The 14108-nt window shown below is 41.5% G+C and overlaps 4 protein-coding genes across 4 annotated transcripts; all 4 read left to right on the plus strand.

The window, feature by feature from the left end:
* Positions 1 to 1011: 1011 nt before the first annotated feature.
* LOC141013497 (protocadherin alpha-2-like) lies at positions 1012 to 3408 on the plus strand. The gene has a single exon (XM_073487249.1). It carries the CDS (start codon positions 1012 to 1014, stop codon positions 3406 to 3408), a length of 2397 nt encoding a protein of 798 aa, XP_073343350.1.
* A 1108-nt stretch (positions 3409 to 4516) lies between these two features.
* On the plus strand, positions 4517 to 7253 carry LOC141013498 (protocadherin alpha-2-like). Its single transcript, XM_073487250.1, has 2 exons — positions 4517 to 6895; positions 7227 to 7253. The coding sequence occupies exons 1-2, from the start codon at positions 4517 to 4519 to the stop codon at positions 7251 to 7253; spliced, it is 2406 nt and encodes an 801-aa protein (XP_073343351.1).
* Positions 7254 to 8040: 787 nt separating this feature from the next.
* LOC141013499 (protocadherin alpha-3-like) lies at positions 8041 to 10446 on the plus strand. Its single transcript, XM_073487251.1, has one exon. The coding sequence runs from the start codon at positions 8041 to 8043 to the stop codon at positions 10444 to 10446; it is 2406 nt and encodes an 801-aa protein (XP_073343352.1).
* Positions 10447 to 11512: 1066 nt separating this feature from the next.
* LOC141013500 (protocadherin alpha-2-like) lies at positions 11513 to 13918 on the plus strand. The gene has a single exon (XM_073487252.1). It carries the CDS (start codon positions 11513 to 11515, stop codon positions 13916 to 13918), a length of 2406 nt encoding a protein of 801 aa, XP_073343353.1.
* Positions 13919 to 14108: the final 190 nt, after the last annotated feature.

The following is a 14108-nucleotide window of genomic DNA, read 5'->3' on the forward strand; positions in this document are numbered from 1 at the left end:
TTCAATGAAGTTCTTCCAGTGTACAGTCGCCATGATTTAAATATTATGCTATTTCTTTTTCGTGTGATTATATAATTCATGCACGAGTCAGGGGTAGTCAGGACATGAAAACAAAATAATAAATGTAGTAGCTCCCCAGTTGCCATAACAACGATTTCTACTTTTCACGCCAGAACATATTGTCGATAAATGAACTCATCAAAACTGCACTTTTTTTAGCTACCAATTTTGTACCACCTCAAAGATGGAGAGCCCATTATTTCTTATGTTTTAAGGATGTCTCTGAGAGCAGGGTTATTTGATACTTTTGGCTCTAGACAGAACATCAGTACACTGGACTCATGCGGTTTACAGCCTGAATGTAGCTACAGCGCTCTCCTTGGTGCTGAAATGCCTCACAGCAACCTTAAGGTTTTGTTAGCTCTCTGAATCTCTACATTGTTAAACCTTCCTTATATCTCAGAAATTGTAAAGAGTTGGGTTAGTTGGTTGACTGATTCATTAATTATCTGTTTAAGTAATCTGAAATAATCTAAAATGCTTTATCTTGTGGACACACTGCACTCCTGAGAATTAAGTGACCTTGAATTGCTCCTTTTATTTTCAGATTTACATTTAAAAACGGGTATTATTAAATCATTAACTATGAAATATAAAATCCCACCTTCACTTTTGTTTCCATACTCTGAAACCAATATATGTGGCAAGGATTTAAATGAACACGTCGTTTATACTACTGCAAACCAATGGGCTAAGTGTTTCTCATATTTATGTTGGTATATCTGTCATTTACCACACGATGTCGCTGGAGACCACGGCTATGATTGCTACAATATGTGTAAAACTCCTCCCTGCACGGGAAACCTAACACCGTCATTCGCCTCAGTTTTGAGAGACGCTGGGACTGTTCTGTGGTGAGAAGCTCTGCCGCTGGATACTCGTGTTTTATGACGGATACATACATGAAATGGAAATACTTGTATAGCGGGAATCGGTGCATATTGTACAACGATGGGGAACGAGGGATACGCCTGGATTCGTATTGTTGCACTGCTGTGTCTTTGTGACTGGTCTGCTTCGCAGTTATCCTACTCCATTTCAGAGGAGGTGAACAAAGGCACCGTGGTGGGAAATATCGCAAAGGATTTGAATTTGAATGTACAAGACCTTGAAACCAGGGACCTACGTATTGTTTCGAGTTACAGTAAGAAATATTTTGACGTGAATTTGCGGACCGGGAACCTCTTTGTTGACGAAAGGATAGACAGAGAGGAGCTTTGTCCGAACACAGCACAATGCTCCATAAGAATACAGGCCGTTTTAAGCAATCCAATGAATGTACACCGCATTGAGGTCAGTGTGTTAGATATAAATGATAACTCGCCAAAATTCATTGAACAGTTGCATTCGTTAAACATCTCCGAATCAATGTCACCCGGAGAACGATATCTTCTCCCAATAGCAGAAGACGCAGACATAGGCAGCAACTCGGTGAAAAGCTACAAGCTGAGCCAAAATGAATATTTCTCGCTTGATGTGCAGAGCGGTGGTGAACACGGTGTGTCTGCTGAGTTAGTGCTGCAGAAAGCTTTAGATCGAGAGAAACAGTCGGTGATTACACTTATTCTGACGGCTGTAGATGGAGGTAAACCAGCTCGATCGGGTACATTGCAAATTAAGGTTAATATATTAGATGTCAATGATAATACACCGATTTTTAGCAAATCTCTTTATAAAGCACGAGTAAGTGAAAATACCGCACACGGAACAGTGGTAATAAAGTTAAATGCAACAGATTTAGACGAGGGAATGAACAGCAAGATCCTGTATTCGTTTATCAAACGAGGAAATATTGATCCATCAAATACTTTTGATCTAAATCCAGAAACAGGAGAGATCACTGTGAAGGGAACATTAGATTATGAAGAGACGCCTGCTTATGAAGTCAGAGTTCAAGCAAGGGATCAAGGCAATTTTCCTCGCAGTGCACATGCTAAACTGCTGATAGAGATAATTGATGTGAATGACAATGCCCCAGAAATATCTGTGACGTCACTTATGACTCCAGTAAAAGAAGATGCAGAACTGGGGACAATCGTTGCTTTGGTGACAGTGAGTGATAAAGATGGAGGAAACAATGGAGTAACTAACTGTAAGGTAGTTGGCTCTGTTCCCTTTAAACTCAAGTCCAACTACAAAAATGACTATTCATTAGTAGTAGATGGACCACTGGACAGAGAAAACACTTCTCTTTACAATGTCACCATCACAGCCACAGATGAAGGAAGTCCTCCTCTGTCCAGTATCAGAGTCATCCCTATTCACGTTTCTGATGTCAATGATAATGCACCTCGATTTATGGAGCCTGTGATTAATGTTTATGTGAAAGAAAACAGTCCAACAGGCTCCGTTATTAACACAGTGACTGCCTTTGATCCTGATTTGGACAGTAATGCAAAACTGACTTATAAATTGTTGGATAGTTCTACAAAAAATATTCCTATTTCATCTATGGTGAACATCAACTCAGAGACTGGAGATATAGTCAGTCTTCAGGCCTTTAACTTCGAGGAGTTAAAAACGTTTCAGTTTAAAGTTCAGGCCACAGACTCTGGTGTTCCTCCGCTCAGCAGCAACGTGACTGTGAACGTTTTAATACTCGATGAAAATGACAATAATCCAACAATTCTCGCGCCCTATTCTGAGCACGGCTCCGTTAACAGTGAGAGCATCCCCTATTCTGCTGAAGCGGGATACTTTGTGGCAAAGATCAGGGCTGTAGACGCAGACTCTGGATACAATGCGCTGCTTTCGTATCACCTGTCTGAGCCCAAAGGAAACAACCTCTTCCGGATCGGAACCAGCACCGGAGAGATCAGGACTAAGAGGAGAATGAGTGACAATGACCTGAAAACTCACCCCTTGGTGGTGTTGGTTTCTGATAACGGAGAACCCTCCCTGTCAGCTACTGTGTCTATTGATGTGGTGGTGGTTGAAAGCACAGCTGACATCCAGACTCAGTTCAGACATGTGCCCATAAAGGAGGAGAGCTTCTCTGATTTGAACCTGTATCTGCTGATCGCCATTGTGTCGGTGTCAGCCATCTTTCTGCTCAGTCTCATCAGTTTAATAGCTGTCAAATGCCACAGGACAGACGGCAATTTCAGCAGGTACGGTGCCCCAATGATCACCACCCACCCTGACGGGAGCTGGTCTTACTCCAAATCTACTCAGCAGTATGACGTGTGTTTCAGCTCAGACACACTGAAGAGTGACGTAGTGGTTTTCCCCGCACCGTTTCCACCTGTAGATGCAGAACTGATCAGTATTAATGGAGGCGACACTTATACAAGAACTCAGACTTTACCCAACAAAGAGAAGGTAGGTTATTCACCAATGTTATCCTAAAAACATAAAATAATTTCCTTGCTGCTTATGAGTGATGGTTTGACGTATTTTGACAAATATTAACATAAAACGTCGATCACACTTGTTGAAACTGCAACCTGTCTTTTTACAATACTGCAATTCAATGTTAGTAGGTCTGTAATTCTGCTTAACCACAAGATGTAACATGACTTCTAACCCTTTCACAATATGTGACTCGTGTTCTCTACTTGAAGTGCTCTGTGTCTCAATACTAAGCTTCAAATTGTGTTGTGAGTAAAAACAGCTTGTTTGTTTAAGGGTAACAGTCAAACTGGTTCAAAGCTTCTGTCTCTATTGAGCTCTCCATGGTGCTGAACTTAGTTTTGTGCCAGTCTGCTGTAAAGCTCACTGCTTCTGAGACTATTGAAAACATTTAATTAGTGATTAAATTATCTAAGCTGGTATTTACCTGAATTTAAACAGCTGAGTTTGTAACCTCATGTGTATGACTGGTATCATTCTACTGTGATCCGGTATTACATAAAACTGACCTTAGTGAAAGGTGTTGTCCGTGGTTCTGGACTTCTGTGTTGACATGTGGCTTCTTTTACATCCTGCTGGTAAATCAAACTTGTTTCTTTGATTCATAATTGATTCTAAATATGGGGCGTTTGATATTTGGCAATTACATCCCAGAAATATGTTCAAAGTCATTTTCTTTATGGTTGTGTTGCATTATTTGTCCTTTACCAAAGGTTGTTTAGTCACTGAAATATTTTTTTATTTTATTTTGATACAGGGTCGTCACACTCTAAATTATAAAATTAAGGTTTAAGTTGTGAACTTTATCACTCATGTCATTTATAAAATTTTAATTTATCAGAGTATATAAAAATCTAGATTGTATTTGTATACCTATCATTCACCACATGATGTCGCAGGAGACCGTAGATGTGAATGTGTTTGTATATCTAAAACTCCTCCTCTCTGTGGGAAAAAATGAAATCGTCATCAGCCATTAGTCCACTCGCGGAAGGTCCAGTGTCGAGAAGGACAGGAGCCGAAACACAACAATATTTCTTTGGACGTTAATGTCTCTACTGAGGATAAATGCTCGTTTGGATTCAGATCTTTTGTTGCTTCAATGATGTATTTTCGACGACAGAGGGAATACGTCTGGATTCACATTCTCGTGTTTCTTTGTCTTTGTGACTGGTCTGCTTCGCAGTTATCCTACTCGATTTCCGAGGAGGTGAACAAAGGCACCGTAGTGGGAAACATTGCGAAGGATTTAAACCTCAACATACAGGAACTAGAGACCAGGGATCTACGTATTGTTTCGAGTTACAGTAAGAAATATTTTGACGTGAATTTGCGGACCGGGAACCTCTTTGTTGACGAAAGGATAGACAGAGAGGAGCTTTGTCCGAACACAGCACAATGCTCCATAAGAATACAGGCCGTTTTAAGCAATCCAATGAATGTACACCGCATTGAGGTTAGTGTGTTAGATATAAATGACAAGTCCCCTGAATTTATTGAACAGTCATTCACATTAAATATCTCCGAATCACTATCGGCCGGAGAACGATATCTTCTCCCTATAGCAGTAGACGCAGACATAGGCAGCAACTCAGTGAAAAGCTACAAGCTGAGCCAAAATGAACATTTCTCGCTTGATGTGCAGAGCGGTGGAGAACACGGTGTGTCCGCTGAGTTAGTGCTGCAGAAAGCTTTAGATCGAGAGAAACAGGCCGCAATTAAACTAACTCTGACCGCTGTAGACGGAGGAAAACCTCCTAGATCGGGAACACTCCAAATCAATGTAAATGTAATAGATGCAAATGACAATATACCGGTTTTTAGTAAGTCTCTTTATAAAGTGCGTGTGAATGAAAATACTGCACCCGGAAAAGCGGTAATTAAGTTAAATGCAACCGATTTAGACGAGGGTGTGAATAGTAAAATTGTGTATTCGTTTATGAAACGTGGAAATATCGACCCCTCAAATATATTTGATCTAAATCCAGAAACAGGAGAGATCACTGTGAAGGGAACATTAGATTATGAAGAGACGCCTGCTTATGAAGTCAGAGTACAAGCAAGGGATCAAGGAACTTCCCCTCGTAGTGCACATGCTAAACTACTGATAGAGATAATTGATGTGAATGACAATGCCCCAGAAATATCTGTGACGTCACTCATGACCTCAGTAAAAGAAGATGCAGAACTGGGGACAATCGTTGCTTTGGTGACAGTGAGTGATGAAGATGGAGGAAACAATGGAGTAACTAACTGTAAGGTAGTTGGCTCTGTTCCCTTTAAACTCAAGTCCAACTACAAAAATGACTATTCATTAGTAGTAGATGGACCACTGGACAGAGAAAACACTTCTCTTTACAATGTCACCATCACAGCCACAGATGAAGGAAGTCCTCCTCTGTCCAGTATCAGAGTCATCCCTGTTCAAGTCTCTGATGTCAATGATAATGCACCTCGATTTATGGAGCCTGTGATTAATGTTTATGTGAAAGAAAACAGTCCAACAGGCTCCGTTATTAACACAGTGACTGCCTTTGATCCTGATTTGGACAGTAATGCAAAACTGACTTATAAATTGTTGGATAGTTCTACAAAAAATATTCCGATTTCATCGATGGTGAACATCAACTCAGAGACAGGAGATATAGTCAGTCTTCAGGCCTTTAACTTCGAGGAGTTAAAAACGTTTCAGTTTAAAGTTCAGGCCACAGACTCTGGTGTTCCTCCGCTCAGCAGCAACGTGACTGTGAACGTTTTAATACTCGATGAAAATGACAATAATCCAACAATTCTCGCGCCCTATTCTGAGCACGGCTCCGTTAACAGTGAGAGCATCCCCTATTCTGCTGAAGCAGGATACTTTGTGGCAAAGATCAGGGCTGTAGACGCAGACTCTGGATACAATGCGCTGCTTTCTTATCACCTGTCTGAGCCCAAAGGAAACAACCTCTTCCGGATCGGGACCAGCACCGGAGAGATCAGGACTAAGAGGAGAATGAGTGACAATGACCTGAAAACTCACCCCTTGGTGGTGTTGGTTTCTGATAACGGAGAACCCTCCCTGTCAGCTACTGTGTCTATTGATGTGGTGGTGGTTGAAAGCACAGCTGACATCCAGACTCAGTTCAGACATGTGCCCATAAAGGAGGAGAGCTTCTCTGATTTGAACCTGTATCTGCTGATCGCCATTGTGTCGGTGTCAGCCATCTTTCTGCTCAGTCTCATCAGTTTAATAGCTGTCAAATGCCACAGGACAGACGGCAGTTTCAGCAGATATGGTGCCCCGATGATCACCACCCACCCTGACGGGAGCTGGTCTTACTCCAAATCTACTCAGCAGTATGACGTGTGTTTCAGCTCAGACACGCTCAAGAGTGACGTAGTAGTTCTCCCCGCACCGTTTCCGCCTGTAGATGCGGAACTGATCAGTATTAATGGAAGCGACACTTTTACAAGAACTCAGACTTTACCCAACAAAGAGAAGGTAAGCTATAATAGAGATTAATTTCCTTCAGTACAACTAAAAGCAGCAGCATAACTCATAGTCCTTTCAGAATGTGTTATATTTTGCTTGCACTGGTTTGAGCTACACGTCTCCGTTAAAACAAAACACACAAAATGTATTATATAATTTTATTGTACATAACATCTTAGTCCCACACACACACACTCAAATAACCAAGCTGTTCATTTGTGTTTTAATATGCAATGTGATGAGTAAAGAGAAGGATTTTTGGAAATATAATTTGTAGTGAAGCTGACTCCCTGTAATAGCATAAGGCACTCTGACCCCAGCAGGTCTTTTTTGTATTAAGACAGACATCACCATGGTGCTGATCTAAAGGTCTTTGGTTTCATTACCATTCTGCTCTCTGACAACTTCTTTTTTTTAACTCTGAACTGAAAATAGCTCTTGAGAATCTAAAGTCCTTGTGAAATGGCGCTCTCCGTGGTGCTGAAGTCAGGCTTGTAACATGGTTTCTGTGCCTTCTACTGTCAAGCAAGCATCTGTTTGTTTATGAATTTTTATTATTAACACTGCTTACTGAATAGACTTTACATTTGTTTTTAAATCACATTAATTAATTCTTCTGTCTTTGCTTTATATGGATACATTACTGTGTTTGGACTTTTAAGCAGCTTGTCTGGCTTTGAAAACCCCCTCAATGGATGTCTGTTGCACTCTGAACATTAAACTACATTTTCAAAAGCTCACCCTTAGTATTTACAAGTATAAACTGGATGATGGATGATGGTGATGGACTTTTAGCGGTTTATGATTTGATGCAAAATCATGGTGTGAGGTTGGACTTCATTTTGACACACGAGAACATGTTTCATATAGAGATATACTCCAAATTAACTGACCAGTGAAGGCGAACATACCCATCATTCACCACAAGATGTCGCAGGAGACCACAGATCAGAATGTTTCTGTATATACGTATAAAACTCCTCCTTCCCGGATGGGAAAAAATGAAATCGTCATCGGCCCACATAATCTCCTCGGCACTCGATGGTGTTGTGACGAGAAAGGCTGGAGCTTAAACAGGGAAATTTGCTTCTGTAGGAATCACCTAAACATTGGATTAATGATTGACTCGGTTAAGCTCTTTTATGGCACCAAGGATGTATTCACGACGACAAAAGGAACACGCCTGGATTCTTGTCGTTGCGCTGCTCTGTCTTTGTGACGGCTCTGCCTCTCAGATATCTTACTCCATCTCTGAGGAGGTGAACAAAGGCACCGTAGTTGGGAATATCGCAAAAGATTTGAACGTCAATTTACAGGATCTAGAAAGCAGAGATGTCCAAATCGTGTCGGGTTACAAGAAGAAATATTTTGATGTGGATTTGCGGACCGGGAACCTCGTTGTTGACGAAAGAATAGACAGAGAGGAGTTTTGTCCGAATACGGTAAAATGCTCGTTAAAAATACAAGCTGTTCTGAACAATCCAATGACTGCACACCGCATAGAAGTTAACGTTTTAGATATAAATGATAACTCGCCTGTTTTTTCTGAACAATCACATTTAATAAATATCACAGAATCATTGTCACCGGGGGAGCGATATCTTCTCCCTTTAGCAGAAGACGCAGACATAGGCAGCAACTCCGTTAAAACCTACAAGCTGAGCCAAAATGAGTATTTCTCGCTTGATGTGCAAAGCGGTGGAGAAGACGGTGTGTCTGCTGAGTTAGTGCTGCAGAAAGCTTTAGACAGAGAGAAACAGTCGGTGATCACACTCGTCTTGACGGCTGTAGATGGAGGAAAACCTCCGAGATCAGGAACACTGCGGTTAATTGTCAATGTATTAGATGTCAATGACAATACACCGACATTCAGTAAATCTCTGTATAAGGTGCGTGTCAAAGAGAATGCGACTCCCGGAACACTCGTTATGAGGTTAAATGCAACAGACTTAGACGAGGGAATGAACAGTAAGATCCTGTATTCGTTTATCAAACGAGGAAATATTGATCGATCAAATGTCTTTGATCTAAATCCAGAAACAGGAGAGATCACTGTGAAGGGAACATTAGATTATGAAGAGACTCCTGCTTATGAAGTCAGAGTTCAAGCAAGAGATCAAGGCCTCTCTCCTCGTAGTGCACAAGCTAAATTACTGATAGAGATAATTGATGTGAATGACAATGCCCCAGAAATATCTGTGACGTCACTCATGACTCCAGTGAAAGAAGACGCAGAACTGGGGACAATCGTTGCTTTGGTGACAGTGAGTGATAAAGATGGAGGAAACAATGGAGTAACTAACTGTAAGGTAGTTGGCTCTGTTCCCTTCAAACTCAAGTCCAACTACAAAAATGACTATTCATTAGTAGTAGATGGACCACTGGACAGAGAAAACACTTCTCTTTACAATGTCACCATCACAGCCACAGATGAAGGAAGTCCTCCTCTGTCCAGTATCAGAGTCATCACTGTTCACGTTTCTGATGTCAATGATAATGCACCTCGATTTATGGAGCCTGTGATTAATGTTTATGTGAAAGAAAACAGTCCAACAGGCTCCGTTATGAACACGGTGACTGCCTTTGATCCTGATTTGGACAGTAATGCAAAACTGAGTTATAAATTGTTGGATAGTTCTACAAAAAATATTCCCATTTCATCAATGGTGAACATCAACTCAGAGACTGGAGATATAGTCAGTCTTCAGGCCTTTAACTTCGAGGAGTTAAAAACGTTTCAGTTTAAAGTTCAGGCCACAGACTCTGGTGTTCCTCCTCTCAGCAGCAACGTGACTGTCAACGTTTTAATACTCGATGAAAATGACAATAATCCAACAATTCTCGCGCCATATTCTGAGCACGGCTCTGTTAACAGTGAGAGCATCCCCTATTCTGCTGAAGCGGGATACTTTGTGGCAAAGATCAGGGCTGTAGACGCAGACTCTGGATACAATGCGCTGCTTTCTTATCACCTGTCTGAGCCCAAGGGAAACAACCTCTTCCGGATCGGAACCAGCACCGGAGAGATCAGGACTAAGAGGAGAATGAGTGACAATGACCTGAAAACTCACCCCTTGGTGGTGTTGGTTTCTGATAATGGAGAACCCTCCCTGTCAGCTACTGTGTCTATCGATGTGGTGGTGGTTGAAAGCACAGCTGACATCCAGACTCAGTTCAGACATGTGCCCATAAAGGAGGAGAGCTTCTCTGATTTGAACCTGTATCTGCTGATCGCCATTGTGTCGGTGTCAGCCATCTTTCTGCTCAGTCTCATCAGTTTAATAGCTGTCAAATGCCACAGGACAGACGGCAGTTTCAGCAGGTACGGCGCCCCCATGATCACCACCCACCCTGACGGGAGCTGGTCTTACTCCAAATCTACTCAGCAGTATGACGTGTGTTTCAGCTCAGACACGCTCAAGAGTGACGTAGTGGTTTTCCCCGCACCGTTTCCGCCTGTAGATGGGGAACTGATCAGTATAAACGGAGGAGACACTTTTACCAGAACTCAGACTTTACCCAACAAAGAGAAGGTAGGCTATTCACCAGTGTTGAGCTAAAAACATGCCATTTCCTTACTGCTTATGAGTGATGGTTTGACGTATTTTGATAAATATTAACGTGGGACGTTGATCACACTTGTTGAAACTGCAAGTTTGTCTGTAATTTGCTTAACCACAAGATGTAACATGACTTCTAACCCTTTCAGAATATGTGACTCATGTCCGCTACTTGAAGTGCTCTGTGTCTCCTTACGAAGCTTCAAATAGTTGTGTGAGTAAACGGCTTGTTTGGTTTAGAAGAATGGTGGAACTGGTTCATTGCTTCTGTCTCTATTGAGCTCTCCATGGTGCTGAACTTAGTTTTGTGCCATTCTGCTGTAAAACTCGCTGCTCCAAAGGCTATTGAAAACATTGAATTAGTGATTAAATTACCTAAGCTGGTATTTACCTGAATTTAAACAGCTGAGTTTGTAACCTCATGTGTATGAATGGTATCATTCTACTGTGATCCGGTGTTACATAAAACTGAACTTAGTGAAAGGTGCTGTCCGTGGTTCTGGACTTCTGTGTTAACATGTGGTTTCTGTTACATCCTGCTGGTAAATCAGACTTGGTTCTTTGATTTATAATTTATTCTGAATGTGGAACATTTAAATAATGGCAGTTACATTCCAGAAATATATTCGAAGTCATTTTCTTTATGGTTGTGTTGCATTATTTGTCCTTTACAAAAGTTTGTTTAGTCACTGAAATATTTTTATTTTATTTTGATACCGGTCGTCACACTCTAAATTATAAAATTAAGGTTTAAGTTGTGAACTTTATCACTCATGTCATTCATAAAATTTTAATTTATCAGGGTATGTAAAAAGCTGGATTGTATTTGTATACCTCTCATTCACCACATGATGTCGCAGGAGACCGTAGATATGAAAGTGTTTGTATATCTAAAACTCCTCCTCTCTGTGGGAAAAAATTAAATCGTCATCAGCCATTAGTCCACTCGCGGAAGGTCCAGTGTCGAGAAGGACAGGAGCCGAAACACAACAATATTTCTTTGGACGTTAATGTCTCTACTGAGGATAAATGCTCGTTTGGATTCAGATCTTTTGTTGCTTCAATGATGTATTTTCGACGACAGAAGGAATACGTCTGGATTCACATTCTCGTGTTTCTTTGTCTTTGTGACTGGTCTGCTTCGCAGTTATCCTACTCGATTTCCGAGGAGGTGAACAAAGGCACCGTAGTGGGAAATATTGCGAAGGATTTAAACCTCAACATACAGGAACTAGAGACCAGGGATCTACGTATTGTTTCGAGTTACAGTAAGAAATATTTTGACGTGAATTTGCGGACCGGGAACCTCTTTGTTGACGAAAGGATAGACAGAGAGGAGCTTTGTCCCAATGTGGTAAAATGCTCGTTAAAAATACAAGCTGTTCTGAACAACCCAATGACTGCACACCGCATAGAGGTTAACGTTTTAGATATAAACGATAATTCGCCTGCTTTTGTTGAAAAAACGTATTCTTTGAATATTTCCGAGTCATCTCTAACGGGAGAGAGATATTTTCTTCCAGTAGCAGTCGATGCAGACATAGGGAGCAACTCAGTAAAGACCTACAAGCTGAGTCAAAATGAACATTTCTCGCTTGATGTGCAGAGCGGGGGAGAACACGGTGTGTCCGCTGAGTTAGTGCTGCAGAAAGCTTTAGACAGAGAGAAACAGTCGGTGATCACACTTGTCTTGACAGCTGTAGATGGAGGAAAACCTCCGAGATCAGGCTCATTACAAGTAATTGTAAACGTATTAGATGCCAATGATAATATACCCACTTTTAGCAAATCGCTTTATAAAGTGCGTGTTCGTGAAAATGCTGCACACGGAACAATGATAATAAAGTTAAATGCAACAGATTTAGACGAGGGAATGAACAGTAAGATCCTGTATTCGTTTATCAAACGAGGAAATATTGATCCGTCAAATATTTTTCATTTAAATCCAGAAACAGGAGAGATCACTGTGAAGGGAACATTAGATTATGAAGAGACGCCTGCTTATGAAGTCAGAGTTCAAGCGATGGATCAAGGCACTTCCCCGCGAAGTGCACAAGCTAAACTGCTGATAGAGATAATTGATGTGAATGACAATGCCCCAGAAATATCTGTGACGTCACTCATGACTCCAGTGAAAGAAGACGCAGAACTGGGGACAATCGTTGCTTTGGTGACAGTGAGTGATAAAGATGGAGGAAACAATGGAGTAACTAACTGTAAGGTAGTTGGCTCTGTTCCCTTTAAACTCAAGTCCAACTACAAAAATGACTATTCATTAGTAGTAGATGGACCACTGGACAGAGAAAACACTTCTCTTTACAATGTCACCATCACAGCCACAGATGAAGGAAGTCCTCCTCTGTCCAGTATCAGAGTCATCACTGTTCACGTTTCTGATGTCAATGATAATGCACCTCGATTTATGGAGCCTGTGATTAATGTTTATGTGAAAGAAAACAGTCCAACAGGCTCCGTTATTAAAACAGTAACTGCCTTTGATCCTGATTTGGACAGTAATGCAAAACTGACTTATAAATTGTTGGATAGCTCTACAAAAAATATTCCGATTTCATCAATGGTGAACATCAACTCAGAGACTGGAGATATAGTCAGTCTGCAGTCTTTTAACTTCGAGGAGTTAAAAACGTTTCAGTTTAAAGTTCAGGCCACAGACTCTGGTGTTCCTCCGCTCAGCAGCAACGTGACTGTGAACGTTTTAATACTCGATGAAAATGACAATAATCCAACAATTCTCGCGCCCTATTCTGAGCACGGTTCCGTTAACAGTGAGAGCATCCCCTATTCTGCTGAAGCGGGATACTTTGTGGCAAAGATCAGGGCTGTAGACGCAGACTCTGGATACAATGCGCTGCTTTCTTATCACCTGTCTGAGCCCAAAGGAAACAACCTCTTCCGGATCGGAACCAGCACCGGAGAGATCAGGACCAAGAGGAGAATGAGTGACAATGACCTGAAAACTCACCCCTTGGTGGTGTTGGTTTCTGATAATGGAGAACCCTCCCTGTCAGCTACTGTGTCTATTGATGTGGTGGTGGTTGAAAGCACAGCTGACATCCAGACTCAGTTCAGACATGTGCCCATAAAGGAGGAGAGCTTCTCTGATTTGAACTTATATTTGCTGATCGCCATTGTGTCGGTGTCAGTCATCTTTCTGCTCAGTCTCATCAGTTTAATAGCTGTCAAATGCCACAGGACAGACGGCAGTTTCAGCAGGTACGGCGCCCCAATGATCACCACCCACCCTGACGGGAGCTGGTCTTACTCCAAATCTACTCAGCAGTATGACGTGTGTTTCAGCTCAGACACGCTCAAGAGTGACGTAGTGGTTTTCCCTGCACCGTTTCCGCCTGTAGATGGGGAACTGATCAGTATTAACGGAGGAGACACTTTTACCAGAACTCAGACTTTACCCAACAAAGAGAAGGTAGGCTTTTCACCAATGTTGACCTAAAAACATGCCATTTCCTTACTGCTTATGAGTGATGGTTTGACGTATTTTGATAAATATTAATGTGGAACGTCGATCACACTTGTTGAAACTGCAACTTGTCTTTTTACGATACTACAATTCAATGTTAGTAGGTCTGTAATTCTGCTTAACCAAAAGTTGTAACATGACTTCTAACCCTTTCAGAATATGT

The sequence above is a fragment of the Pagrus major genome, chromosome 18, assembly GCF_040436345.1.
Source record: "Pagrus major chromosome 18, Pma_NU_1.0".
NCBI lineage: Eukaryota > Metazoa > Chordata > Actinopteri > Spariformes > Sparidae > Pagrus > Pagrus major.

Excerpts from the sequence above, each read along its gene's own strand:
- LOC141013497 (XM_073487249.1), top strand. The coding sequence starts at position 1,012 with ATGGGGAACGAGGGATACGCCTGGATTCGTATTGTTGCACTGCTGTGT.
- LOC141013498 (XM_073487250.1), top strand. The coding sequence starts at position 4,517 with ATGTATTTTCGACGACAGAGGGAATACGTCTGGATTCACATTCTCGTG. Across the intron at positions 6,896-7,226 it reads CTTTACCCAACAAAGAGAAG|ACAGACATCACCATGGTGCT; the intron begins GTAAGCTATAAT and ends TTTTGTATTAAG.
- LOC141013499 (XM_073487251.1), top strand. The coding sequence starts at position 8,041 with ATGTATTCACGACGACAAAAGGAACACGCCTGGATTCTTGTCGTTGCG.
- LOC141013500 (XM_073487252.1), top strand. The coding sequence starts at position 11,513 with ATGTATTTTCGACGACAGAAGGAATACGTCTGGATTCACATTCTCGTG.